Genomic DNA, 27,839 nt, shown 5'->3' on the forward strand with positions numbered 1-27,839 from the left:
ATGCCTAGTCATCTCAGCTTGATTATGGGGGAGATGTCTAACTGCTGATTCCATTTCAGCAGCAGTGGACAGAGCCATGCTCTGTCCACTGCTGCCCTGGGGTGGGGTCGTGCTCTCTCCGCTGCTGCCCTGAGGGAGAGCCGTGCTCTCTCCACTGCTGCCGAGTCAGGGTCGTGCCCCGTCCACTGCTGCCCGGAGGGAGCCCCGTGCTCTCCACTACTGGCTTGAGGGAGAGCCGCGCTATCTCCACCGCTGCCGTGAGGGAGCCAGACTCTCTCTCCTCTGCTGCCCTGAGCCAGGGTTGTGCTTCGTCCACTGCTGCCCTGAGGGAGTGCCGTGCTACGTCCATTACTGCCCTGAGATGTCGCGGGCGCTGCCCCAGAGCAAGGAGGCGCTGCTGCAGTCGTTCAACAAGCGGCTCAGGGACGACGTGCGCTCCATCCTGGACAACTTCACGGAGATCGTCGAGACGGCCAAGGGTCGTGAATGAAGAGTCCCCTGTGTGGGCTTCACTGGGGCCGTCTGGACGGGTAGCAGAGACACGAGAGGCCAAAAAACGACATTTCCAGTCGTGGGCTGAGCTCAAGGAGGGCTAACTCGAGCACCATCCTGCGGCGGGGAAAGGAGGCGGTGCAAGCGTTTTTCAGCCGAGCCCACAACAGCCAAGAATCTGCTGTCTGGGGGGAGGGGGGGGGGCGCTGTGAAACCCTAGCACATGGGCGAGAAGCCGTGCATGTGTGACGAGTGCGGCAAGACGTTTTTCTCACGCTCGGCCTACAAGTATATATATATTTTTCTATTCCACTTGTGTATAAATCTGTGTATACCCCGGATATTTTAAAGATGGCAATTCTCCTGCTGTGTATCATACTGCTGTCCCTCCCGGCCATATCTAGTGCCACACTCAACTCTACAAACGGCTACCCTCGTTATTTTGCGTCAATACTTGTTGCTCGATTTGCCACTACACCTGCAAATGAAATAGCTCATAGACACTTCTACACTCCATCACTGTATCCTTTTAAACCCTATCTTTGTCCCATTACTTCACCAGCACTCCTTCCAAACTTAATTCTGCTCTTAAAAATAACACCATCTGCGAGCTGCTGCTATTCGACCAAGGTTCGCCGCTCTTCATCCTTTCACAGAAAATACTTATGCAAACTGTTAATTCTACTTTTCTTATTTCTGGGTGGTATTGAGCTTCATCCTGGCCCAAATGAAAAGAACTCGTATAATTCTGTAGATTTTTCTGGCAGGAAAGGGGTTGGTGTTCTACATGTCAACATCAGAGGGCTTGTGATTAAATTAAGTCAACTAAAACTAGCAGTGGAAAATCTTGACCCGGACATTTTTTGCCTAACAGAAACATTTCTCACTCCTGCCGTCAATGACTTGCAGATTACGATAAAAACTACAACCTTTTTCGGCTTGACCGAGGATCTAAAGGAGGTGGAATTGCCATCTATGTTCGTAACACTATTGCATGTTCACCAGCTCACTCCTGGTTTAAAAAATGTTGCTTTGAAGGTTTGGCTCTCAGAATAACTCTCCCAAATAATCAACAGATATTGGTAGTGTGCTGCTATAGACCGCCTTGTGGGAAGGATGTTGAAGCTGCATCGGCACTGAGAGAGCTTTTTGAGGGCCTCCCTAAAGGTGACATAGTTTTAGTGGGTGATCTAAATTGGAATTGGCTAAACCCGCCGGCCGTGGCCACAAATTTTACAGAAGAATTTAACCTGTTTCAATTAATAAATGTCCCTACAAGACCCAACCTAAAAAATCCGGGACAGTCAACTCTGCTTGACGTCCTATTGACAAATGCCCCTCACAATTTCGCACTGACTGGTGTTCTGGGTAATAACCTTCGTGATCACTCCTTAATTTTTGGGGTGAGATCATCAGCCAGACCCAAAGCCCCCCCTAAAATTGTTGCGAAGCACTCTTTGAGGCACTTCAGCACTCAGGCATTTACAAATGATGTGCTTCACTCGGATATTGATGAGGTCTAGGATATCCCCAACCTGACTACGGCTTGGGAGACTTTCAGGTACACGTTTCTCCAAATTCTTAACAAACATGCTATGTTGGTTAGATTTAAAACTAAAGGCAACCGCCCACCATGGTATGATCCTTTGATTACAAAGCTCATGAAAACTAGGGACAAGGCTTTGGCATGTGCTCAGAAAAGTAATTTGGTAAATGACTGGCTAGAATACAGGATTTTAAGGAATAGATGCGTAAAACAAATACGGCATGCAAAAAATGCCTACTTTTCCTCTACTCTCCTCGAATCACATGGAAATGCCAGGATTTTTTGGAAAACAATCAAATCTATCGAAAAGGCATCCAAAACAGACAATCTGCCCGTTGAGCTTAACCGAAATGGGGAATATTTTTCAGATCTCAAAAAAAGTTGACAATTTTAACCTTCATTTTTCTGAAGCTGGTAATCTTTTTGATAATGTATTGGGAGTCACCCCTGCTCCTGCAAATTCCTACACCCCTGTCCAAACATTAAACGAATTTAGTTTCCAACCAATCCACGAAAGTAATGTTCTGAAACAACTGTCCTACCTCAAAGGGTCCTCCTCTACCGGAGCAGATAGTTTTCCCATCTTTGCTCTACTAACTGTTGGTCACCTAATATACAAACCTAGAGCCCATACTTTCTACCTGTCCATCAAAGAAGCATCAGTTCCTCTAGAATGGAAACATTCCTATGTCCGTCCACTTCACAAAGGGGGCCCTAAAGATGATCCCAATAACTACCGACCTATCTCAATTTTGTTCCCATTGATGAAAATTGTTGAAAAATGATTGAACTACCAAATTAGCAGTTTCCTGTCCACCAACAATCTACTACATCTAAAACAATCTGGGTTCTGAAAAAAATACAGCACCACATCTGCTGCATTAGACTCTTTGAATCAAATTTACAATAGCCTTGATAATAAGCAGTACTGTGCCTGTCTTTTTCTTGACCTGTCCAAAGCTTTTGATACAGTAGACCACAACACCCTGCTTAGTAAACCAAGTTGCCTCGGTTTTTCCGAGAACACAGTACAATGGTTAAAAAATTACCTCTTTTCTCGCACCCAAACTGTACTCACAGATGGTTGGAGGTCAAACAGTGTTAAGATAACAAAAGGGGTTCCACAAGGTTCCATCCTCGGCCCCCTCTTGTTCTCTCTTTATCTCAATGACTTGGGCACTGACCTGGATCATTCCAGGGTAAATCTTTTTGCAGATGACACGATACTGATTTTACTGCTGGCCGCTCTCTCGATGACGTGATTGCTAAGCTCCAGGGTGATTTCAACAAACTACAACATCAGCTAGTTTCTCTTAAACTAGTCCTGAATACCTCCAAAAGCAAGGCGCTATGCTTCTCACCGGGACTAAAGCAGGAAGTTATTTTTCCCCAATTACATTCCTTGAATAATTATCAAATAGAGCAAGTCAAGATCTATAAGTATCTTGGGGTCATCCTGGATTCAAAACTTAATTTTGAAGATCACATTGATTATATTGGTAAAAAGACAAAAATTAAAATTGGTTTTCTGTATCGACACAAGCACTGTTTCCCCCCAATGTTCCGTTTGTAATTGATAAAAGCTACCATACTGCCTCTACTTGACTACTGTGACATCGTGTATAAATCAGCCCCAAGTACTGTACTGAAGAAGCTTGATTCCATCTATCACTCGGCCTTAAGATTTGCATTGAACTGCCCATATAGGACTCACCACTGTGATCTCTACATTGGGTCAAACTTAATATCTCTTAATGTTCGACGGCTTGTGCACCAGATCTTATTTATTCACGATGTACTTACAAAAAAATCCGCAGACTACCTACTGGATCTCCTCTGTTTCAAAGAACAAATTTGACCTCAGGTCTTTGCTCATTTACCAGCTTCACATTCCCTATTGCCATACAAAAACCGGGGAGCCTTTGCTATTGATGCCCCCAGGGTCTGGAATGCTATTGCCAATAAACTGCAACTTGAATCACTACCTATGAGATCTTCACTCAAAACTGCTCTTGAGGAGTTGTAAACCCCTAGCTGCCACTGCTATTCAGTGGCCTAAAATATGGCTTTAGATTTTGGTGTTATAATTTATTTATGTAGTTTATTGTTAAAAATTCGGTCACAGTCCCTATGATCACTGTTACATTGCATTTATGGCTTTTATTTTGGTGATTTCGAAAACGTTTTTTTGGGTTTTGGCCATGTTTTTGTTTATTGTAGTATGGAGTTAGACTGATGGCCTTAATCTTAGATGTCTTGTGGTTGTTGTTGTTATTTGACTTTTATCCCACTGGGATTTTTGCACACAGCGTTGGTGTATGGTGCTATTTCAGGAATATTTTGATGTTTTTTTCCCCTGGATTTTCTGTTTGCACAGTCACATAATCACTTTAAGATGTTTTCTTGTTCATGTTTTTGTTTGTTGCGGTTGCACCCGATTCAAGAGCCGAATGGCTCACAGGGCTATACCAAATAAATGAACTATGAACTATGAAATCTCATCGACAGGGATTGTATGTGGGGTAACAGCAAAGTTAAGACCTTTATACAGGACTGAAAACATTTCGCTGGATAATTAAACGCGAGTGATGTTGATAACCGTTTTGTAACCACACTTTGTGCAAAAGCACAGAAGTGTGGTCACCACATCTATGCCTCTCTATATAAGGAAATAAACAGACTTCACAAATCTGGCTGTCGCCTGATGAAGTTAGTTGTAATTACTGGTGAAACGTCATACTCAGATTGTAAATGTTGTGGCCAGGCTCTCCAACACACACCGGTGTGCTGTACTAGTGACGAATTGGCATGTTATGTTTACGTGACAACCCTTACTAGTTGGCTGTGTCGGGTGGTGGTGGGTTTTAACGACACATTTATATATTTACACAATCTAACCCACAAAAAACCTCTTATGGATGATATTGGTCGCGAAAAGCCTACGTGTTAAACCATAAAGGTGTCATCCATTAATTAATAATTATAGATGGCATTGCGAGCAGGGTGGATAAACCACATGCGAGCAGAAAAACAAAGATCCCCCGTATAGCCTTAACAGAGTTGGTTGGTGAATGCAGTCATTCACCAACCCACTCATTTTCATACACACCCACCCATCCACTTATTTACACACTTTCCTATCTAACTGCTCATCCACCGACCCATCCACCTACTCACTCTTCTGCCTCAGCTCATCCTTGACAGCCTCCACTCCGTGCTTCTCAATGATGTCGTAGATGCCCTTGGAGGTAGATTGACTTCTCAGGTCTTTCTCCGTGATCCCCACCGACTGGAACATCCTCTTCAGCTCTGGGTCTATGTTCTGCACTCGTTTAAACACAGGGAGAATTTGAGGCATACAGTAGTGAACACATCCAATGCCATTTCCAGCATTAGTGGTATCTGACTCCTGCCATGGAAATGTGGAATTTCCACAAAATTGCTCAGGGCTACCAACAGTGATGGGTACAGTCTCACGCTACCCACTCGCTGCACATTAGGGGTTCAAGACTCAGGGTTGTTTTGTTCGACCAGGGACATCTCATCTGCAAGTGACCTCTGTGTCACTAATATGGCAAAAGCCATAGCACAGAAGCAAATGTACAGCAATGAACTGAACAGGAAGCATGTCGGAGACAACCAAATAGAAATCACAGCAGAAAGAACCAAACAGGAGCCGTAGTGAGTGCGGGCCCGTTGCACTGTACTCACGTCGAAGGAAGTTTGTGGATTATAGCCGACATGTTTAAGGTGTCTGTCAATAACGAAAAAAAACAGGGTTAGCTGAACGAAAAAAATACAGCCACTGCAATTTCAGGAACACACGACAAAACATTAGGGGCCCTGTTTGATGGGAGATGCTGCCAAATGCTCAATCTTCTTCTTTCATACGGCTGATGTAGATGCACATTAACAAATACAATCTCACATTCAGGTGCCCAAGCCAGACAACTGCGTCAGGATCAGTGGAGTGAATTTCTGTGTCTCCTTCATATTTGTGGATAGGGCAATACGTCATTATATGTTGTACAGTCCTTTCTCGTGACCACAGTCGCACACTGGACAGTTTTTAATTTTCCATTTGTGCATCAGGTATCCACATCTGGCATGGTTTGTGCAGATGTGATTTAGGGTGGACCATGAGCTTCGTGGAAGATCAAACCCAGGGATCTTCTGCATTGGGTCTTTCACAAACTCCATTCAGCTCTTCAGGCTTCAAACGGGTTGAATTTGTATTCAATAAAAAACCATAAAACATTGATCATCATGATCTTCGATTGACGTAATGAATCGGCCAAATTTGTGTTGTCAAAAACCCTCCACCACTTGACACAGCCAAATTAAATTAGTTATGTGGTACACAGCACAGGTGATTAGCAATGGGCCAACTATGATCGTTTCAGCTCGCTCACCATGGGCGAGTTTGGGAGCATCTTAAATTATCACACGAGCAAGTGATAGGCCCCGAGGGATGTGCAGGGGAGATCTGCGTGTTTGCCGAGTCTTGACGCCAGCAATGATGCCTTGCATCAACAAACGCACGGGGGTTGTCTCATCCGTATTTATCTTGCGCTTTCAGTGCAGTGGCATTTCAAAGCACCGTGCAAAACACAGACGAAAGAATCCAAAAAACCACAAGGCAAAAGACAAATATCACCCCTATAGCCTTAACAGATCATTGGGGCAAGGAACACCTATGAAGGCCGAAGTAGCACACAAGGGTTAGTCGCCGGGTTAGTAGCGCAGCTAAACGCACAAAGACGGAATCAATGTGGCACCTGCATTATCACTGCCAATTGTCACTTTGCATGACAACAAATAGATAGATGCAAGCGAGTTGCTACAAAATCACTCATCTCCCAAATGTATCGATGCATTTGAAACGCTCATGGTGTTGAATGCGATGCTTGTATTTACAATGGTTTATATATATATCTAAAATGTAACTGCAATGGAAATAGGAATCAACAGCAGATTGTCAACCCAGGGCTGGATTAAAGGATGTCTCCTCACATCGCATGGGTCACACGGGGGTTGCTTGACCATACTTCACCACACTGGTTATTGATGGGTGAAGTTGTTGGGGGGATGGCAATACAGATATCACTTGCCACTGATGTTAGCCATGACTGGGAGCAGCGCACACCCTCATCACTGCACACCATCGACTATAATAAATAATTTTTGCCACACACAGTGGCAAATCCACAGGCGCAGCAGGGGAGAGGCAGGCTTGGCGCATTTCTCTCCTGGATACACATAAATAATAATAAGACTATGTAACACAATTTTTATCCCTGGGTAGTGAGTGTTATTTTTTTATTGTTTATGCCTAAAAAGTATAGAAAATAGCTATTATTCCCCACAAACTTTGCTTTTGTGACCAGAACAGTAATATTTTGAATTTTACCCATTTTCAATGAGACAACGGGCAAAATTGTGTCTTTTCGTTCATAAAGTAAAAAAAAACAACATATGACTCAAAATTAACGTGTATTTATACTGATGTAGTGGAGTACGAAGGTGCGTGGTGGAGGCGGCGTGATTGCATGATCACACAGACAGTACGGGTTATCTTGGGTCAGCCTGTAGCGAAGGCAAAAACAGTATGGGTCATGTTAGGACAGCCAAGTGCAAGAGCTGGGATGATGAAGTAAAGGTTGGGCCAATTAAGCCAGAGGACCAGCAACGGCAGTGATAGGCTGGGGCTGTTGTTAAGGGCGAGGAGGCGTCGAGATGTTTGGAGAAAGTCAGGTGTTGAGGACTCGAAGCGTGGGGAGGCACGCGGGCCAATTAATTAGGGGTAATGAGAATGGAGATAAATTGGGGAGACACACAGAAAGCGGGGAGTTGGAGTTGGGAGCTGGACGAGGCAAGACGTGGAGTTGGGAGAGCTTGGAGTCAACAGGGGGAATTGAAGTGTGGAGAGTTGAGAGACAGAGTTTGGAAGACAGAGTTTGGAAGACAGAGTTGAGAGACAGAGTTTGGAAGACAGAGTTGAGAGAGAGTTTGGAAGACAGAGTTGGAAGGAGAGAGCGTAGCGATAGCGAAGCTGAACAAAGACGAAGTAGTTAGCAGTGGAGTGAGCGTAGCGATAGCGGAGCTGAAGAAGAGAATAGCCAGCAGTGGAGTGAGCGTAGTGATAGCGGAGCTGAAGACGCTGTGTGTGCGAAGTCGCTGCGTGCGAAGACGCTGTGTGTGGAGTTGCTGAGTGCGGAGTTTCTGAGCGCGGAGTCGCTGAGTGCGGAGTCGCTGAGTGCGAAGCAAGCGAAGTAATCGTGGGGAGTGGAGAGGCAAAGGTGGCGAGCGATTCGAGTGAAGCACGGCAAGCGAGCCGTGGTGACCTGGATATTGTGGAATGTGGAGGACATAATGAGAATTGTAAATAAAGAGGCGTTCGAAGAAAGACTGAAGTTGTCCGAGTGAAATCGAACACTACACTAAAGTAATACAAAAATGACTACAAAAGATTTAGAAATGAGTAGTTTTGAGATTTACAATTATACTGTAAATCACTTTCATGATTCAGCCCCCAAATATAGTCTCCCATCATTTTCTTGTTATACTGTCGTTGGTAGCGGCATTGAAAGTCCAGTATATCCTGGTGGAAGCACTCGTCTTGCTCCTCCGAGTACACTCCCATGTTCTCCTTGAATGTATAAAGATGAACATCAATAATATGGACTTTGAGGGACATCCTACATCCCATTGTGCCGTAGTTCTTCACCATAGTCTCAACCAGCTCCATGTAGTTTTCGGCCTTGTGATTGCCCAGGAAGCCCTGAACCACTGCGACAAAGCTGTTCCAAGCTGCTTTATCCTTACTAGTGAGCTTCTTGGGGAATTCATTGCACTGCCAGATCTTCTTCATCTGTGGTCTGAAAAAGACACCAGCTTTGACCTTTGCCTCAGACAGCTTAGGGAAGAAAGCTTGAAGGTACTTGAAGGCTGCCGACTCCTTATCTACAGCTCTGACAAATTGTTTCATAAGGCCCAATTTGATATGCAGTGGTGGCATCAGCACCTTCCGGGGGTCCACCAGTACCTTCCCACAGTCCCGCCTGTGTTAGTGCACCTTTGTGTCGCTACTGGTCCCAAAGGCAAAGCATGCAGGGAAAACTTGGTAAAACGACCTTCGAGACTCATCAGGAATGACACCATTTTGAAGTCTCCGATGACCTCCCAGCCATACTCATCATACTTCAAGGCATCCAGCAAGGCCTTGATGCTGTTGTAATCCTCTTTGAGGTGCACCGAGTGAGCCAGGGGAAGAGACGATTACTTGTTACCATTATAGAGCAGCACGGCTTGGAGGCTCCTGGATAAGCTGTCAATGAAGAGGCGCCAACTCATTCTGGTTACAGGCGATTCCGATTGCCTCGAAAAGACTGGTCACATTGTGGCAGAAGCAGAGCCCATCTTGACAGGTGAAGAAGCTGCAAAAAGGTTGGTGACGCTTCCTGATCTGCTACTTGTACACTTGCATCCAACAAGTTTCACTGCTTGAGTCTAGACATCAAAAGCTCGGTATTGGACTTGGTGAGACCAAGATCTCTGATCAAGTCGTTGAGGTCTTTTTGGTTGGGGTAGTATGGGTTTCTCTCCTCAGCTCCACCTCTAAAATTGTCATCTGGATCTACAACGTCTTCCTCGCTCTCTGACTTGCTGCTCTCTTCTAAAGACGGCTGCTCTCTCTCCGGAGGAGTGGGTACAGGGAGCTTATGGCAGTGTGGCACCGGGGCAATGGATGAAGAAAGGTCCAAATACGTGATAGCAGGTGCACTCTTGCCAGTCCGACGTTTGGAAGGATCCACCATGCAGAAGTAGCAATTGCTTGAGTGGTCAGTGGGTTCCCGCCAAATTCTTGGGATAGCGAACTTCATGGCTCTCTTTTCCACTCTGTACCATCCTACAAAAATACATTTATTTCACCCATGACTAATGTGTAAGAGATTCTTGCAACATTTGTCATATATGATATATTATTCAATGACATTGAAAATTGTAAAACATTTGAAAATTAAAATCTTTTACTATAATTTTTTTGTTTACAAATCTTATAACAAAATGACAAGCAACAAATTGTCCATCTTACCTTCCAGAGTTTTTTTGCAGGTGAAATGAGGTCCCCAGAGTTTGTCTTAATCCCCGACAGGCATGCGAAATATGCCTTGTAGGCCTCACACATCTTAGCAGATGCTTCCACAAAGTACTTTTCCGCTCTTGTCTTGATAAATTGGCCGCAGACATAGCAAAATATGTCTGCTGGATGCTTGCAGCCTCTTGATGCCATCTCAGAAAAATTCAGATATGTATCACGTCCTTTGGATTGCGCTCTCATGCCTTTGGATTGCACCACTCTTCGTTGTTACATTAACATGCTAATCCCTCACATTAACATAGCCACTTGCGTGCCCTCGTCAAGGAGGCCGCTCTCTGTTCTTACAGTTACATGCCAAGTTCTCACATTAACATCACTAGCCACGCCCACTTCTTTATGACCCTTGGGCTACACCCATTTCAAACCTTTAAAGCAGTCTGCCTTAGCAGCAGATCATGCTTTCCCACCTGATGACGGACGCCTGTGTTGCGCCCGAAATGTCCTGATTTATTTTATTTTATACCTACGTGACTTACCGAAAGAACCAAAGAGTATGAACTGGTGGGCTTAAGGCCCCTGTATTTATACAACAATTCATATTACTCCAAGTTTACTCAGCACTGAATCAGTCTGGAATTCTCATTGAAAATAGGTAAATGTCAAAGTACCACTGTCCTGGTCACAAAAGCACATTTTGTGGGGAATTATAGCCATTTTCTGTACTTTTGAGGCATAAGCAATTCGAAAATAACACTTACTACCCGGGGACAATTTTGTTTGTTTGTTACATAGTGTAATTATTGCTATGACGTAAACCCATGCCATCTCGAACGCGACCCGGGCCTGTATGGACGCGTGCGTATGTGCGTGTGTGCGTGGAGCGTACTGGAAATTGCTGGGCCCGCTGATGAAGCGCTTGTCGATCTTGGGTTTAGCCGCCTTCTTGGCTGACCGGCCGAGCGTCGCCGTGGACAGCTTGGCCAGGGAGAAGGGGAAGCCCTGCTGGCCGCTGCTGGGAGGCATCTCCACATCGCGCTGTGTTATTGGCGCCACAGCCTCGCTCGGAGAGAACACGGGGCCACGCGCTGCCGGAGTGACATGACACAAACACGCGTCCAGCACACTTCTGGCAGACACCTTTCTGTATTTATATGTAGCTTATTTACATATGTTAATTAAACATGTTTTAATACCTGTTGATTTTATGTGTCCCTCGATTAGCAAACATTTAAATATCTTATATTGTCAATAACCGAAAATATAATGTATTAGTCGTTTCAATGTGCTATTAACGTTATATTTTTAATTGGGTGAGCGGGTGGGTGAGTGGGTGGGTGAGCGAGTGGACGGGTGGGCGAGTGGGTGGGTTGGCGAGGGGTGGGTGGGTGAGTGAGGAGAGGGTGGGCTGTCAATAGCAGGCCGCACGTGTCCTGACCTTGCCACTCATCTGAATCATGATTACCGTAAATGCAAAGGGAACACAGAGGCCCGGGATGTGGACAGAGGAATGGTAGCACTTACTCTGCCGTTGCTGGATTCTCTCCAAGATTGCACTGCCAAAAGCCTGGGCTTCCTTCTCGCTTGAGAAGTTGAGCCCGACTTGAAACTCCTGTTTGGTGAGGAACAGAGAGACAGGTGAGAGGGGGAGGGATGGTGGCGGCAGCATCTATATATGTATGTTGAACTTCTTTCGTACCATACGTAGCCAATCCGTGCTAATCGGAGGTGCGGGGTAAGGACAATAAACTAAACACAATGGGCAGTTACAAAGAAAAGAGTTTTCAATCCAGATTTTAAAGTGCTTAGCTCCAGTGGTTTCCTAATATTGGAAGAGCGTTTCAGACAGCTGCAGAAGCGCATCTGAAAGCGAGCAATGCGGCGGCCGTCTTTGTTCGATGGCTCGCTAAAAGTGGCCACGAGGATGACCAGAGTTCTTGTGATTGTTTATGCTCCTTGGCGAGATTGGCAAGGTGTTGTGCGGCAGGGATTGAGTGGGCACTGCAGCGGTGGCCACACAAGCCACCACACCGCCCTGGTGCCTGGTAGAGTCGTGGTCCGGCAGCACAGGAACACCACTGTGGGAGTTTTGACTCGCACGAGCCGGGAAGTAGAAGCTCTCCGATTCGTTTTTCAGTGTCGTTTGGTTTTTGCATCTCCCGGTTTATCCCCAATGGTGTTATGACAGGGCTCGTGTCATGGAATAAAGAATCCATTCGGAAATCTCATGCTGTTCCACTTCCCGTGCATTGGGACCGCTTTAGCGGACGCGTCTTTGTTCCTCACCGAACTTCGCAGCTAAAAGTCCTGAAGGTGGTCCTTTCTCTATACAGTGAAGAAATACAGAACAACAACGCTCAATGCGGTCGGCAATACCGCGTGACCTGAAAAGAAAAATATACTATAGGCGACATTTTGGACAATGGCTTTTCTTTATAGTGGTATTTGCGCTCATCAGCAGTGGGTTTATGAAGTATGGAGCCCAGAGGCAGTTTAGATATTGCCTATAGCCACTGCTGTCAACCGCTGCTGGGAATTGAACTCTGGTCGGCGGGTTCAGAGCGCGGCGTGTAACAACTGCGTCACCGGGGGCGACCCAGTGGTGGACTGTGGGCTGACGCTACACTGGAACTTAAACTCATCACAATCTCGTGATTGTCAGTCAGTTATTCTGATTTAGTACTTATCCTGACCATGCCTCTCATCATCCGGATGACAATTACCATAAACGCAAAGGGAACAGAGGGAGCACATTGAGGGGAAAAGGAACACAATGAATGAAACACAATGAATGTAAAAAGGGAACGCAGAAGGAACATGATGAAGAGAAAGCGGGAACAGAGGGAACACAACGAAGGGGAAAAGAGAACAGAGTGAACACATTGAAGGGAACGCCAATGCTGGAGTGGCGAGGGCTGGTTGTGGAGGCGGAGCTGCCATGGATGTAAAGACGATGACGCCAGGAATGCTGCTCGCTATGCGGACCGACTAAATTCCCCCTTTGTTTGTTTAGGGTTAGGGTGGGGGCAACACGTCAGGCAGGTTCGGAGGGACTCGGTGTCGCAGCTGAAGCCCCGGGGACAGAGACCGGGCAACACCCAAAACCAGCCGCAATGCGTATGGCACTGCAGGCAAGCGAGCGATCAGCGGGCGGCGCGTTTGTCCATTGAGTGAGTCCACTCCACGGGGAGCGGTGACACAGTGGCTAACGCACTGCGCTAAGAACCCGATGAGCTCCATTCCAGCTCAAGGCCAACACCACGGACGATTATCTGAACTCCCCTATGTCAACTCAGGCTAAATAAGTACCTGGCGTGTTGTGTAAACATCAGTACTGGGAAGACAAAGTCGGTTGGGCGTGTTGTTGGCCACCCACCCCCTTGTGTGGCTGTGCCGGCCTTTATAGGTGCTCGCTAACAGGACACTTGTACCAACAGTCTGTTCAAGACTATACGGGGAATCTTTGTCTTTAGTGGTCACAGTAGTAGTGGTGGCAGAGATGCTCATGACGGAGATGGTGACGGTCATATCATCGTGGTTATGGTGGGGCTGGAGGTTGCGGTTAGCGCAATGCGGTAACGAGCACCAATACCATCACCACAATACCGTCACCACCACCACACCATAACCACTATCATCATCACCATGAGTACACTGCTGATGATGCACATGTGCTGAGAAATAAAAAACCGCAACAACTTTCATTGTTGCAGTGCAGCCAGCAATCGAACATGGGTGTCTCTGCGATGCACCATCCACAATCACCTATGCCCCTCTGCATTATCCAGTGGGCTGCACGCAGGCTCACGTGTCCACTCAGTTCACGCCGAGCTCTGCAGCCAGCGGCTTTGCTCCACAGCTTCAGCACAGATTCGCGGCTGCAGTGATTTATGCCTTGAAACACTCATGCACACCACATGCAACACCGCATTCTCTCTGTGTTGAGCTGCTGCCAGCGTGGGCGATGGAATGCGGCGTTCAGCAATGCACGGAATCTTCTGTTCGGTGCAAAAGAATATCAAGAAGGGATTAATAAATTTATGGAGGTGGCGCCCTCCGCTGTCACGGCAATTGGGCCCGGGTGTGGGCGCGGGCGTGAGGAGTGCGCTCTCCGCTAGAAATGCAACGCAGTGCCAATGTAGTGTCAGAGCGACGTCACGAAGCTCGCCTCGTTGTGCAGGTGTTGTATCTTTGCCTTCTGATCGGAACTTTAAATGACTAGAACAGATGATGAAACAGCTTGTTGTTGTTGTTGGACAAGCAACATACCTCGCTATACCGCTCACTCCACTGACCGCAGTGCAGCGCCATCGTGACGTGATGTTATTTTCCTCGCCTGGTATGCAGTGGGGGTTCGGGGGTTCGATCCCAACCCTGACGCCTGCTGCTGTATATTTGGAGTTTGCATGTTCTCCCCTTGGTCGCGTGGATTTTTTTCACTGGGTCCTCTGGTTTTTCCCTCCACATTTATAAACATGCATCTAAATTATTAGCTGCGATAAATTTCCACTTGATAAGCCACTTTGTTGAGCTATCATTTGTGATCAGGTCGCTTCTGAAAAAAAGCTAATAGCTCAGCGGGCCTTACCTGGCAAGAAAAAATAGTCCAGTTTTATTTGTATATATGTATATCTTTTTAAGTGATTTATTTTACCTTTCCTATACTTTGCACTCCTATCGTGTGTTTATATTGTTTGTTTTGTAGTGTTCTGACCTGCTCCTACTGGACATCTGTGAAAAGAGATGTATAGCTCATCGGATGACTCCAATATCAATAAATATTCCTATTCTGAACCTCGTCACACCCACAACCAGCACCGTCCCAGCTGAGTGGCATTTATCCGAAGCTTCACTGGCAGCAGCCGTCTGGAAATTTCTCTCCCACTTCACACGTGGCAGCAGCATCCAGTGCAGTGTACTGGTCAGTCGAGCTGCTACAATGGCGTGTATGCTAGAGCAGGCGTCCTGATATACGGGACGCTTGTGGGCGTTTTTGAAGTGTGGGCAGGGGAATACCATTGTTGTCGTCCCCCCCACCATAGAAACGTGGAATTTCCACCGCTGGCTGTGTGGGGACCATGTAGGCGAGACTGGTGCCTCTAAGCTTGTTCGAGCGGGAGCTGCTGTGAGCGGTGGACTGGGTCGAGGGCCAAGTGCGCTGCGTGCTACTCACGTCCGCCACGAAGCAGTGGAAGTACGGCCTTAGGGTGCGGTATGTGAACTCCGCGTAGAGCTCCTGGTCGAGCAGAGTCTTCTGATCCTGAGACGAGAATGCATTGGTGGGTTCAATACTACGTCATCGCGTCCCGCCGTCACGCATCCTCCCAGACCAATTAACTGCCCACACACAGCGCCGCATCCCTGCGTGGTCGTGGTGGCGGTGGAGCTGTCACTTGCTGTAGACGTTCGCAAGTCCGACCTTTCCACACGCAGTGATGTTATCCGTCAGCTTGCCTACACTTCTGCAGTGCAGCAGAGCATGTCTCTGTACGGTTGTGTACCATGTGTGCCTCTAAATATTCAGCAGCTCCTTTGTGGAGAATATAAACAACACTATATATTATACTCTTTGTTTTTTTTTGGTAAAGTCACGTAGGTAGAAAAAATAAATGATAAATTACGACGTTTCGATCGCAACACAAGCAATCGTCATCAGGTAGAAATATACAGCTGTAGAACTGCTGAACAAGAAAGGGCTGTTGCAACAAGAGGCTATATATAGGTTTGAGGTGGGTGTCACCCAAGGGTAAGTAGGCGGGGCCAAAGGAGGATTGGCATACTGATGCAAACGAATATAATGGGAAATGAGCCCCGTCGTCGCACATGAGCAACATCGCCACAAGCACGCAACAGCTGCGCTACATTGCTCGTGTGGGGGTGCGTGGGAGTGCATGGGGGTGCATGGGGGTGCTTGCGGTAGTGTGGGGAAGCATGGGGGAGGGTGGAGGTGTGTGTCGTAGGGGTGTATGGAGGTGCATGGAGGTATGTGGAGGTGCGTGGGGAGCATGGAGGTTTGTGGGAGTGCGTGAGGGTGCATGGGGGTGCCCCTCACCGCACCTGGATGCTGTAGATGCGGATAAAGTGTGAGCGCACGGTGCTGTCGCGCACGACGCACGCCACGCCGCAGTGGCGCTTCCTCCAGCTCTGTTCGCCTGGCCACGCCACAAACACCTGAACCACGGCCGAGGCCAGCGTCTGTGGGGGGGGGGGGGGGGGCAGGATGGGGCAGGGGAGGGAGGGGGATCAAGACACAGGGCATAGGTTCGGCTCCACTTACCACAGTGAGACGCTTACTGCCACGGTCCGATAGCGATGATGCTATTGCCGTCGAGCCACTGGTAGTACCTTGTGGTGATGATGATGATGATTTGTGCATCAGGTATCCGCACCTGCCATGGTCTGTGCGGATGCGGTTTAGGGTGAACCATGAGCTTCGTGGAAAGTCAAAACTAGGGATATTCTGCATGAGGTCTTTTACAAGGTGTTTGTGAGTTATTTTTAACTCCATTCAGCTCTTCAATCTTCATTGGGGTTGAATTTGCATGGTTGAAGGCTAAGCACATGGGTCCAAAAGGACTTGCGTGATTTCAAGCAATTGTGGTGGTCACTCTGTAAACACACACACGCAACACAGTACCTACCAGAGCGGGGCCATTGATAACCCTGACCAAAACCCCGCCTGAGGGGTGGAGGCTGTGTTGTGAGTGGTGTGTGTGACCCCCCAGAACCCTGCCCCTAGGCAGAAAGCGGGATAAACAAACACAGATAGGTTGGACTACCTGTGGCCAGAACCCCTCCTGAGGGGAGGGGGCTGTGGGGGATCTGTGATCCATCAAAATCCCACCCCTCGGTGGGGAATCATATAAAAGGCGGGCTCCTGAGAGCAGAGCTCAGTTCGCCTCAAGCCAAAGTCGAGGAGCCACCTGGAGACGAAACCCTGGACCCCAAGCCCCGACATCCTTCTGAGGGCTGGGGCTCAGTGCGGTGCCAGAGGTCGAGAGGCTAGGACCATGAGGTTCCCTCAGCCCGACGTCCTTCTGAGGGCCGGGTCTGGACGGGACAGTGGTCAGAGACCCACCGGTGCCTTAGCTCCAGCCAGCCGGAGGGCTATAGGAGTAGGTCAGTGGCTAGGATAGATAGCCCGGAGGCTGTACCTCCACAGGTTGTGGGTGGAAGGGGCCATTACCCCTTCGTGTTAGTCCTCGTGAGTGTTGTTAAAGATATAAAATAAACGTGTTGCTTCCTACTATGACTCCGTCTCCATACACTACTACACAATGATGAGGGACAATATTGAGGTCCTGGTGAATGGGTAGTCAACTGTTTTCCCCTATTTGCTGGACTTCCCGGAGGGTTGCAGCATTGTGGCTAATGGGTGGGTGTAATTGACAATGGATCTCTCGCTTGAGGTTTTTGTCAAGTGGTCCTGTGTTCTCTACTACTTTGGAGGCTATAGAGTTGGGCAGGACTCTTGCGGTCCGGTATTCTGTTGGATTGGCAGCACCCAGGTGTCGTAGTAGGGCTCATACAGTGAGGGAAAAAAGTATTTGATCCCCTGCTGATTTTGTACGTTTGCCCACTGACAAAGAAATGATCAGTCTATAATATTGATGATTGGTTTATATGAACAGTGAGAGACAGAATAACAACAAAAAAAATCCGGAAAAACGCATGTCAAAAATGTTATAAATTGATTTGCATTTTAATGAGGGAAATAAGTATTTGACCCCCTCTCAATCAGAAAGATTTCTGGCTCCCAGATGTCTTTTATACAGGTAACGAGCTGAGATTAGGAGCACTCTTAAAGGAAGTGCTCCTAATCACAGCTTGTTACCTGTATAAAAAGCACCTGCCCACAGAAGCTATCAATCAATCAGATTCAAAACTCTCCACCATGGCCAAGACCAAAGAGCTCTCCAAGGATGTCAGGGACAAGATTGTAGACCTACACAAGACTGGAATGGGCTACAAGACCATTGCCAAGCAGCTTGGTGAGAAGGTGACAACAGTTGGTGCGATTATTCGCAAATGGAAGAAACACAAAAGAACTGTCAATCTCCCTCGGTCTGGGGCTCCATGTAAGATCTCACCTCGTGGAGTTGCAATGATCATGAGAATGGTGAGGAATCAGCCCAGAACTACACGGGAGGATCTTGTCAATGATCTCAAGGCAGCTGGGACCATAGTCACCAAGAAAACAATTGGTGACACTACACCATGAAGGACTGAAATCCTGCAGCGCCCGCAAGGTCCCCTGCTCAAGAAAGCACATATACATGGCCGTCTGAAGTTTGCCAATGAACATCTGAATGATTCAGAGGACAACTGGGTGAAAGTGTTATGGTTAGATGAGACCAAAATGGAGCTCTTTGGCATAAACTCAACTTGCTGTCTTTGGAGGAGGAGAAATGCTGCCTATGACCCCAAAAACACCATCCCCACCGCCAAACATGGAGGTGGAAACATTATGCTTTGGGGGTGTTTTTCTGCTAAGGGGACAGGACAACTTCACCGCATCAAAGGGACGATGGATGGGGCCATGTACCGTCAAATCTTGGGTGAGAACCTCCTTCCCTCAGCCAGGGCATTGAAAATGGGTCATGGATGGCTATTCCAGCATGACAATGACCCAAAACACACGACCAAGGCAACAAAGGAGTGGCTCAAGAAGAAGCACATTAAGGTCCTGGAGTGGCCTAGCCAGTCTCCAGACATTAATCCCATAGAACATCTGTGGAGGGAGCTGAAGGTTCGAATTGCCAAACGTCAGCCTCAAAACCTTAATGACTTGGAGAAGATCTGCAAAGAGGAGTGGGACAAAATCTCTCCTGAGATGTGTGCCAACTACAAGAAACGTCTGACCTCTGTGATTGCCAACAAGGGTTTTGCCACCAAGTACTAAGTCATGTTATGCAGAGGGGTCAAATGCTTATTTCCCTCATTAAAATGCAAATCAATTAATAATATTTTTGACATGCGTTTTTCTGGATGTTTTTGTTGTTATGCTGTCTGTCACTGTTCAAATAAACCTACCATTAAAATTATAGACTGATCATTTCTTTAATAAAGAATTAAAGCTTTCGTGACTGCATAAATTACTCATTGTTTTTTTCGGTAAAGTCACGTATGTAGAAATACCATAAAATTAAAATAAAATAAATAAATCACAAATAAAATAAATCAATCACGACGTTTCAACTGCAACACAAGCAATCTTCATCAGGTGTAAAAAACAAATAGCATATAGGGTGACATCAACGCAACACATAGAGAGCGTTAAACTGCACGGAGGTAAATACAACAAGATGAGAGACGATAATTCAACAAACCTAAGAAAAATTTACGTGATGCAAAACCAGTCGGCCAACGACACAGTTAGACACTTGCCTGGCAGACCACGAATTTCAGAAGAGTGCTAAATTTCGTGTTCATCCTCTGGGTTGAAGATACCAGCATAGACAGAGTGAACAAATACGAGGTATAATAAAGCAGAAATACATATACAGGGACACTCCGTCTGTTCATCACTCTGGCCCCTTTTTTCTTACTTCTCTGTCCGTCTTTCCTCTTCTTACCTCTTTTGTCCCTGTATATGTATTTCTGCTTTCTTATACCTCGTATTTGTTCACTCTGTCTATGCTGGTATGTTCAACCCAGAGGATGAACACGAAATTTAGCACTCTTCTGAAATTCGTGGTCTACCAGGCAAGTGTCTAACTGTGTCGTTGGCCAACTGGTTTTGCATCACGTAAATATTTCTTAGGTTTGTTGAATTCTCGCCTCTCATCTTCTTCTATTTACCTCCGTGCAGTTTAACGCTCTCTATGTGTTGCGTTGATGTCACCCTATATGCTATTTGTTTTTTACACCTGATGAAGATCGCTTGTGTTGCGGTCGAAACGTCGTGATTGATTTATTTTATTTGTGATTGATTTATTTAATTCTAATTTATATTATGGTATTTCTACATACATGACTTTACCGAAAAAACCAATGAGTGATCATTTCTTTGTCAGTGGGCAAACGTACAAAATCAGGAGGGGATCAAATACTTTTTTCCCTCACTGTACATGGTGGCTGGAGTGTGTGAATTCCAGGCCTTCAACGCACTCACAATCCACCATTGGCGTCTGGCTAAGTCTGAATACTCTAGCAGGGGCTTTGCAACCTGTGGGCTGTCCAACTTTTTGTACTGTCTCTTTTGTCCAACAGAGAGTGGATTCTCTCAGGAAGCCTCAGGGGATGCTCTTCTTTGTGGCTCCAGTACGGAGGACAACAAAACGGTGACAGCATTCTGGTGTTGCGGGAATTCGATTCACCACTCTCTCTACAGCCTCCTTATAGTGGTCCTTGTCAGCTTTGACCAGGTTCCACCTTGATAACCGTTTTGACAGAATCACGGGGATTCAATGCTGATGTGGGTGATGATGGGCCTATGAAGTATTTTGCGTGATGCTTGAAGTGTGCTCCCACTTTGACTTTTGGTAATGATGGTGAGTTTCGGGTTGTAGTCGCGTTGCCAGCGGGCAGAGTGGAAAAGTTTTTTGCTGCTTGGGATCCAAAACCAGGTGCAGATATTCAGCGGACATCCAGTCAGTGAGGTCTTCAAAGTCGACCTGATCGACTGCATAGCCCCACATAGTATGGTGATTGTTAAAGTCACCAACGTAGAGGGCTGGGATTTGCCTGCTTGAGAGTCCTGGCTTTGGCCATTTTGGATTAGGGGCTTTATACACATTGGTGATATGCAGCTCCCCTATCTTGATGCTGGTGGTGTAGCTGGCTTCTTTTTGAGATGATGGGAAGTCATATAACTATGCGATGATGTTCTTCACGTATATGGCCAAGCCATATTTCGGGTGGTAGTGGCTTGTTGTGAGGTTGTATCCATGGATGTGGGAGCGATTGGCATGTAGTGTATCCAAGACGTGTTTCTTGGAGTGTCAGGACATCAATGTTACGTGTGTTTATTATGATCACGAGATACTCGCACTTTGCCTGGGAGAGTCCCTCAATGTTCTGTTAGAGGATCCTTGTCCCGGGACCTATCTGGCACGTTGTTTGGCCTTAAACATGGCCGTTGGTGTGATTTGCACTGTTGCTCTGGAGACTGGAAGATTGATGACCGATGTTCGGTTGCCACGTTGATGGCATTCGTGATTTCTCATTCAACAGAGTGGTGATGATGAACATGATGAACATCACCACTCTGTTAAGTGACTGTAGAGCTCTCGACTCTCCCATTGCAAGGTCACAGGTTCAAGTCTTGGTCGAGGGTGAACTCCGCCCATCATCCCTTGGGTTAGGGACGATGGATCTGGGAGATGCTGCCAATGGAAGCATGACAAGGACGTTAGGAATATCAGGTTAGGAGGATGTTGGTAATATTAGGTTAGGAGATTTGGGGAATGAGGGCGAGGGGGTGTTGGGAATGTGTCTAAGGGAAAGGAGGTGCATTGGGAAGTTACAGAAATAATTTAGTTGGTAAGGCAAGTTCAGTTAAGATGGTTTGGGCCTGTGTTGAGAAAAGACATAAAAAAAACAATTAGAAAGCCTTAAGAGATTAGAGACCCATAGACTTTGAGAGACTCAGACTCGCACAGAGACTCGGACCATAACACAGAGCTCCATTTCCTTATCCAGAGATCCACAGACTCAGACTGAGATCCATAGACTTACGCAGACAAAAGACAAAGATCCGCCATATAGCTATAACAGACTGCTGGGGCAAGTGCTGTTAGCAAGCACCTAAGAAGGCCGGAACGGCACACCACGCCCGGCCGCCTTTGTCTCCCTAGTGGTGATGTTTACACACCTCAACAAGTATTAATTTGAGGCCGAGTCGACCTAGGGGGTGTTGGCTGTGAGTGGGATTTGAACTTGGGTCGTTGGGTTCGTAGCGCAGCGCGCTAACCAATACACTACCGCTCTCCACACACAGACCCATAGATACACACACATATACCCATAGACGCACACACAAACCCATAGCTGCACACACAGACACCCCGACTAACACAGAGACCCAGAGATTACCGGAGTTGTGGAGATGCCACCGGTGTAGGCAGAATATGAGTAGAGGGAGACAGGTGGGAGGATGCAGAGAGAGACACGAGTGGATGTGAGTAGAAAACGAGGTACGGAACAAAAGCTCAAGGAGGTGGGGAAAAAAAAACTCCAAGCAGTAGAGCCTATGCAGTAGTGGGACTTCTGGAGTGGGTCTCATCTGCTGTTGGTCTACAATGAGGCAGAGAAGGAAATGCCACATTCCATGACGGGGGCAATTCTATTGTATCTTTTGCCTACGTTGTATAATTTAATCTCGACCATCATGGATGAGAGCATCGCGAGTTGAATGTTACCCTGGCGATGCGAATGCTGATGAACCGAGTCGGAATGCGGTGACGCCTGTCTCTGCACCCTGGGTGGAGGGCGCTCCCGGAGCCGGACCGGACAGACGAGTTCCGTAGCACCCCCCTTCTCGTCCCACAAACAACACTGCGTGGCCTTAAGTGAAAAAGTCTATAACTGGCGACGTTTCGGGCGATGGCCCTTCTTCACAGCACAGAGGGAGCTAACCAAAGAGGTAGCGTCTCTCACCAAAAAATAATCGGCTTCGACAAAATTGAACAGATTCTGTCTGGTGATGCTGTTGCTGCGTTGGCAGCGGTCGCCTAACGAGCGTGGGGGCAGGGGGTACCTTACCCCCCTGGTGGCCAAATCTACGAGTAGAGGCCTCGTTGACAACCACCATGAGGTTTGTTTTCAACAGTGTAAAAGAACAAGCACTTTTTTCATGCAAATCTTTTCATTTACGTTCCACCTTTTATTTTAATTAGAGCAGTAACATTTGGCGACCGTAAGAGACAAACCAAATATTGGAGCCTCATCTGACCGATTGTCACCACCTGAGCTAATAATTATATTATGTAGTTACTACGCCACTGATTGGCAGTGATACACAAGTACATTTAACAACAAAACCTCGACAGTATTTGTCAATGACAATACAGCGTGGCCTTAAATACAACGGGTGACGTTTCGGGTGATGGTACTTCTCCATGTCACGTAAAGTCAAGCACTTTCCATAGCACTCGTTTACCGAAAGGAGCTCACAAAACACTTCCAAGCACAAGGATTCGACCCGGACTCGAGTCTCCACCGGCCACAACTGGAGACACACTCCAAGACGTCTCTATCAGCCCAGCCTCGGTTTATTATTAGAACCGTGGGGTTTACAGCAACAACTCTGAACATGACGTCACCAGATCTCGGCACAAATTAATTCCTGCCACATGTTTCCAGTTGCCAGCTGCCAGAGAGGTTTTCACTTCTCTCCCCATCCGCGTAAATCACAAAACAGCTCAGAGTAACAGCCCATTGAGAGTATGAACTGTCAATAGGGATACAAGAGGAAATAACCGTAGCACTGCACAGCATCACTTCAAAACAACCACCCAGCGAGTGGGGGCAGCTGGGGGCTGTGATGAGCCTGCTGTGACCCGAGTTATATTCCGGCTACGGCTAACATCGGTGGCAAGAGATATTTGAACTGGTGCCAGCCCCCTACCCCTCCTCCATCCCTTCATTAACTCGCACTTCTCCGTACGGCTGATGATATCGAGCAGCAGATGTGATTCTATATCGAGATTGTCGATGAGCCACAGGAGATTGCGTCACGAGTAGCGGGGCGTCGTATTGCTGCTGTAAATGATGCCTCCTTCGAATTTGTGAATCAGGCATCCAGTCGTTAAACCCGTACTGACCAGCGTGGTGAATTTATGGCGTGGGGAGGCTCTCATCTCACTGGTGGGTTTAGGAAGGCTGTTATGTGTTTGCTGTGGATAGCGAGTGTCATTCGGGGCCAGTTTTGCATTTCTACATTTCCGGATATGTGATGTTTTAGGACCATAATGTTGGATATTTGTTTTCAGACCCAAACTCCACACATCAACTACCATCCGCCACGAAGTGGCGGTAACGTCACCACGAGGCTTGTGCTAGGCTAGGTGCACTCCATAGCACACCACTCAGGATAACCACGAGCGTCCCCCTGTGCAGAATGTAATTTACAAAACCGACCTCTTCCTCCACAGATATGGCTCTCCACATAAAAAGAAAAGTTTTTCTTCACACAACTCATGGGTTCTTACATATATATTTTACACAGCTCATAATTTCAGCAGCATTGATTTAAAACGAGCAGAGCTTGCTTGGACTGAATCAATTCTGCTTAAATTGTGTTGTATCCCTCCACCACCCGACACGGCAAAACAGTAAAAAAACGTGTCACGTTTACAAAAGACAAATAGTTAACAAATAGTAAACTGCTGAAATTGTGCACTCCCGGAAGGTCGATTGGTTGTCTGTGTAATATCTTGCCTTAAAGCTTTCGTGACTGCAGGAATACATATTCTATGGGTCTTTCGGTAAAAAAATATCAAGCAATCGTCTTCTCACCTGAAGACGATTGCTTGTGTTGTGATCGAAACGTCGTGATATTTTTTATATTATTTTTATATCTACGTGGCTTTACCGAAATACCCATAGAATATGTCTGTGTAATACTTTATGATTTTAACCTGGACAAATGGATTCGTGAAGGAGACATTATCGGCTCATCTAATTTATGGAACCCGAGAGCTTACTCTGCAGATATAAATGCTTCGACTGTCATACCAATGTGGAATTGACATCACTAGATCAGATCCACTGGAAGAAACGAGGCCCATTCCACAATGATCTGGCCAGAAAGAGAGCTTCATCTGACCAAGTGTAGAGAACGAGGGTTGCATTAGTCACATTCCCTCACACCGTGATTACATTCCAGAACGGATGATGGCGAGATGTTAACCACGCCGCCCGGTATGGAGGAGTTCGTGTGTTCGATCCCGACCCTGGCGCCTGCAAAATTTGAGTCTGCGTGTCTCTCTCCCCGTGGTCGCGTGGATTTTTTTCCCCGGGCCCTCCGGTTTTTCCCTCCGCATTTAGAAACATGCATTTAGAGTAATTTCCACATGATAAGCCACGTTGTTGAGCTATCATTTCTGGCCAGGTCGATTCGGAAAAAGAGCTATATAACTCGGTGGGATTTACCTGGTAAAATAAAAAAATAGTTTACTTTGTCATGGGCTCAGCAGTGCCATATAAAGCACTCGTGTTCAAAGCCCAACTTAAACTGTAGTGTTCACAGAGTGTTACAAGTGATCGAGGCGACTCCACGCCCCAAGTCACGGGGTGGACAGTTACTTTTTGGCAGCCCTAAGCCTGTGGTGGAAATTCCATATTCCCATGGTGGGGGCCTGGTTTCTCTCAGCACGACCGGCGTTGAAATACCACGGTGGCGCATTACCACAATTTAATTGTGAGCGTCAACGTGGAGAATATAAATAATACGATAACCAAGCATAACAAAATAAAAGTTTTGTTTTTACACATACCATCAGCCACACGACCTTTTGAAAGAGGACATTTTCAGCCGCATTCAGATTCCGTGTCTCATCAGCAGGCTTACTCGCTTGAACCAATACTGGTGCACTGCTCGATGTTTATTATGGGCAAGGACCCTCCCTGTTAGACATGGGTCCGAGTTCAGAAGTAAAATGATATTCCTCACAATAATCACCAGAACTTTAATGACTGGTCCCATGCTAAGCTCTCGCAAATATCCCGTCCCCACGGGCAGCTAACAGAGTGATTTGCATGCTAGGAATGTCGGAAAAAGAGATTATGTAAATCATATTTAAAAGTATAGCAGTGCGTGATGTTAAGTCGTCATCCACGTGGCATGAGCTGTTTGACAAGTACAGTATTATTGTACGATTGTTCAACTAGGTAAAATGACATGTCATTACATCGCTGCAGTGAGTGGCACAGGCCCAAATCGTCAAGCGCCCAGGAACAAACGGCACTATTATCCAAGTTGTGAAGTGATGCGAGTCTAACACGTATCAAGAATTGAACGGGGTTATTGCAGTATTGTTGTAAAAGATTGGTGGGGAGGGAACGAGACGACGATGATGGTAGTAGGGAATTCCAGAATCAGAACTTCATTTCCAGAGTGGAACAGTTCGAGGAAGGGATTACAAATATAAGGTGACCTCTTGATTTGAAGCTTTCGTGACTGCAGGAATCCATACTCTTTGGTTCTTTCGGTAAAGTCACGTAGTTAAAAATAAAATAAATCACAACTTTTTGCCTGATGACGACCGCTTGTGTTGCGATCGAAACGTCGTGATTTGTTTGATTTTATTTCTAACTACGTGACTTTACCGAAAGAACCAAAGACTATAAGGTGGCCTGCAGTGTCGTAGTGAGTGGATGGGTGAGTAGGTGAGCGAGCAATTGAGTTAGTAACTTTATGAGTGAATGAGTGGATAGGCGAGTAGATGGGTTATTGCGTGATTTACTTGTGTGAGTGAATGAGTGAATAGTTGAGTTTATTGTGACCTTCGGTCATGGTGAGCGAGTGTTGGTGTGACCTGAAGTGTGGTAGTTGACCAGTGGGGAGCGGTAGTGTAACGATTAGCGCGCTGCGCTATGAACCTGGCTACCCGGGTTCGATTCCCGCTCACGGCCAACACCAGTGGCAATTATCTGAACCGGTCCTGGGCCTCCCCTAGGTCAACTCAGCTTCAAACAGAGTACCTGGTGCGGTGTTTCAACATCGCTACTGGAGAGATAAATTCGGCCGGGCGTGGTGCTTGTCACCTACTCCCTCGTGTTAAGTACCGGACTTCATAGGTGCTCGCTAACAGCACTTTCCCCAATAGTGTGTCAAGGCTACCTGAAGGAATCTGTGTGTGTGCGTGCAGATGCGGTCCACTACTCACCACACACTTGTGTCCCAAGACATCAAATAGAGCTCGGTTCTCTTCGGCTGAGAGCAGCTGACAGCCTTTGTTAGTCCACTTCTTCGTGCCATTTGCGACAGAAGTCATCACAGTGCCTTGCACAGCCCACCCTGACACTTAACACACAGCAGTAATACAGCTACCCTACAACCAACCCCGACACTAACACAGCTACAGACAGCCCAACACAGCACCTCCGGTTAGCGCGGTTGGCTACGTAAGGTGCAAAAGAAGTTCAACACACACTCGCAGTGTACTATGATGTAATGAGTCTCGACACAGCCCATGCTCATACGTGTATGGAGCTACAGTAACTGTGGGATCTTCTCATTGTCTCACCTGGTGCTTGGTGATCAGCCAATAGGTGTGAGACAGCCCCCTCTCGCCCTACCCCCCAAAAAATATGCCTCAAGCGCTGATTGGTCGAGAGCAGTGTGATGAGCTCATTGTGTATCGATACAAGAGCAACAGGTTGAGTGGGATTCAATCCGGAGGCTTCGCCCAGGTGAGAGGGCGATGATGCTATTTATGTACCACCTCGCTGCAATGGAAACGTCTGAACCTTACAGGAGTACTTACAATAATAAGCGTTAATAGCGTATCTTAGACATCACCGTCATGCATCATCATCCCATCATCATGATACATGCAATGATGATGTATCGACGATATAGCATGGATACAAACACACATTCCCACATATTCTTCAATAACACTGTATGTTACCTTAAAAGCTAAAAATTTATCATAGCCGACGTTTCGGACAATGGCGCTTCTTAACAGCGCGGCATGGAAGAAATTAGCTATTTTCATACGGCTCCCTCAAATGGCGTGAGCAAGAATTTGTACG

The 27,839-nt window shown here is 46.7% G+C and overlaps 1 protein-coding gene across 1 annotated transcript in view; it reads right to left on the minus strand.

Moving 5' to 3' along the window:
- Window positions 1–27,354, minus strand: part of LOC116952270 (uncharacterized) — a 41,766-nt gene extending 14,412 nt beyond the window's left edge. Inside the window, exons 1-7 of the mRNA XM_032971466.2 lie at window positions 26,969–27,354; window positions 16,194–16,331; window positions 15,310–15,396; window positions 11,661–11,748; window positions 11,026–11,224; window positions 5,750–5,792; window positions 5,216–5,360 (exon numbers count right to left, since the gene is read on the minus strand). Coding sequence (XP_032827357.1) covers window positions 5,216–5,360; window positions 5,750–5,792; window positions 11,026–11,224; window positions 11,661–11,748; window positions 15,310–15,396; window positions 16,194–16,331; window positions 26,969–27,076 — 808 coding nt within the window. The 5' untranslated portion in view covers window positions 27,077–27,354. The remainder of the gene's footprint in view (window positions 1–5,215; window positions 5,361–5,749; window positions 5,793–11,025; window positions 11,225–11,660; window positions 11,749–15,309; window positions 15,397–16,193; window positions 16,332–26,968) is intronic.
- Between the last annotated feature and the right edge of the window lie 485 nt (window positions 27,355–27,839).

The sequence above is a fragment of the Petromyzon marinus genome, chromosome 46, assembly GCF_048934315.1.
Source record: "Petromyzon marinus isolate PM22_M1 ecotype Great Lakes invasive population chromosome 46, UKy_Petmar_22M1.pri1.0, whole genome shotgun sequence".
Classification (NCBI taxonomy): domain Eukaryota; kingdom Metazoa; phylum Chordata; class Hyperoartia; order Petromyzontiformes; family Petromyzontidae; genus Petromyzon; species Petromyzon marinus.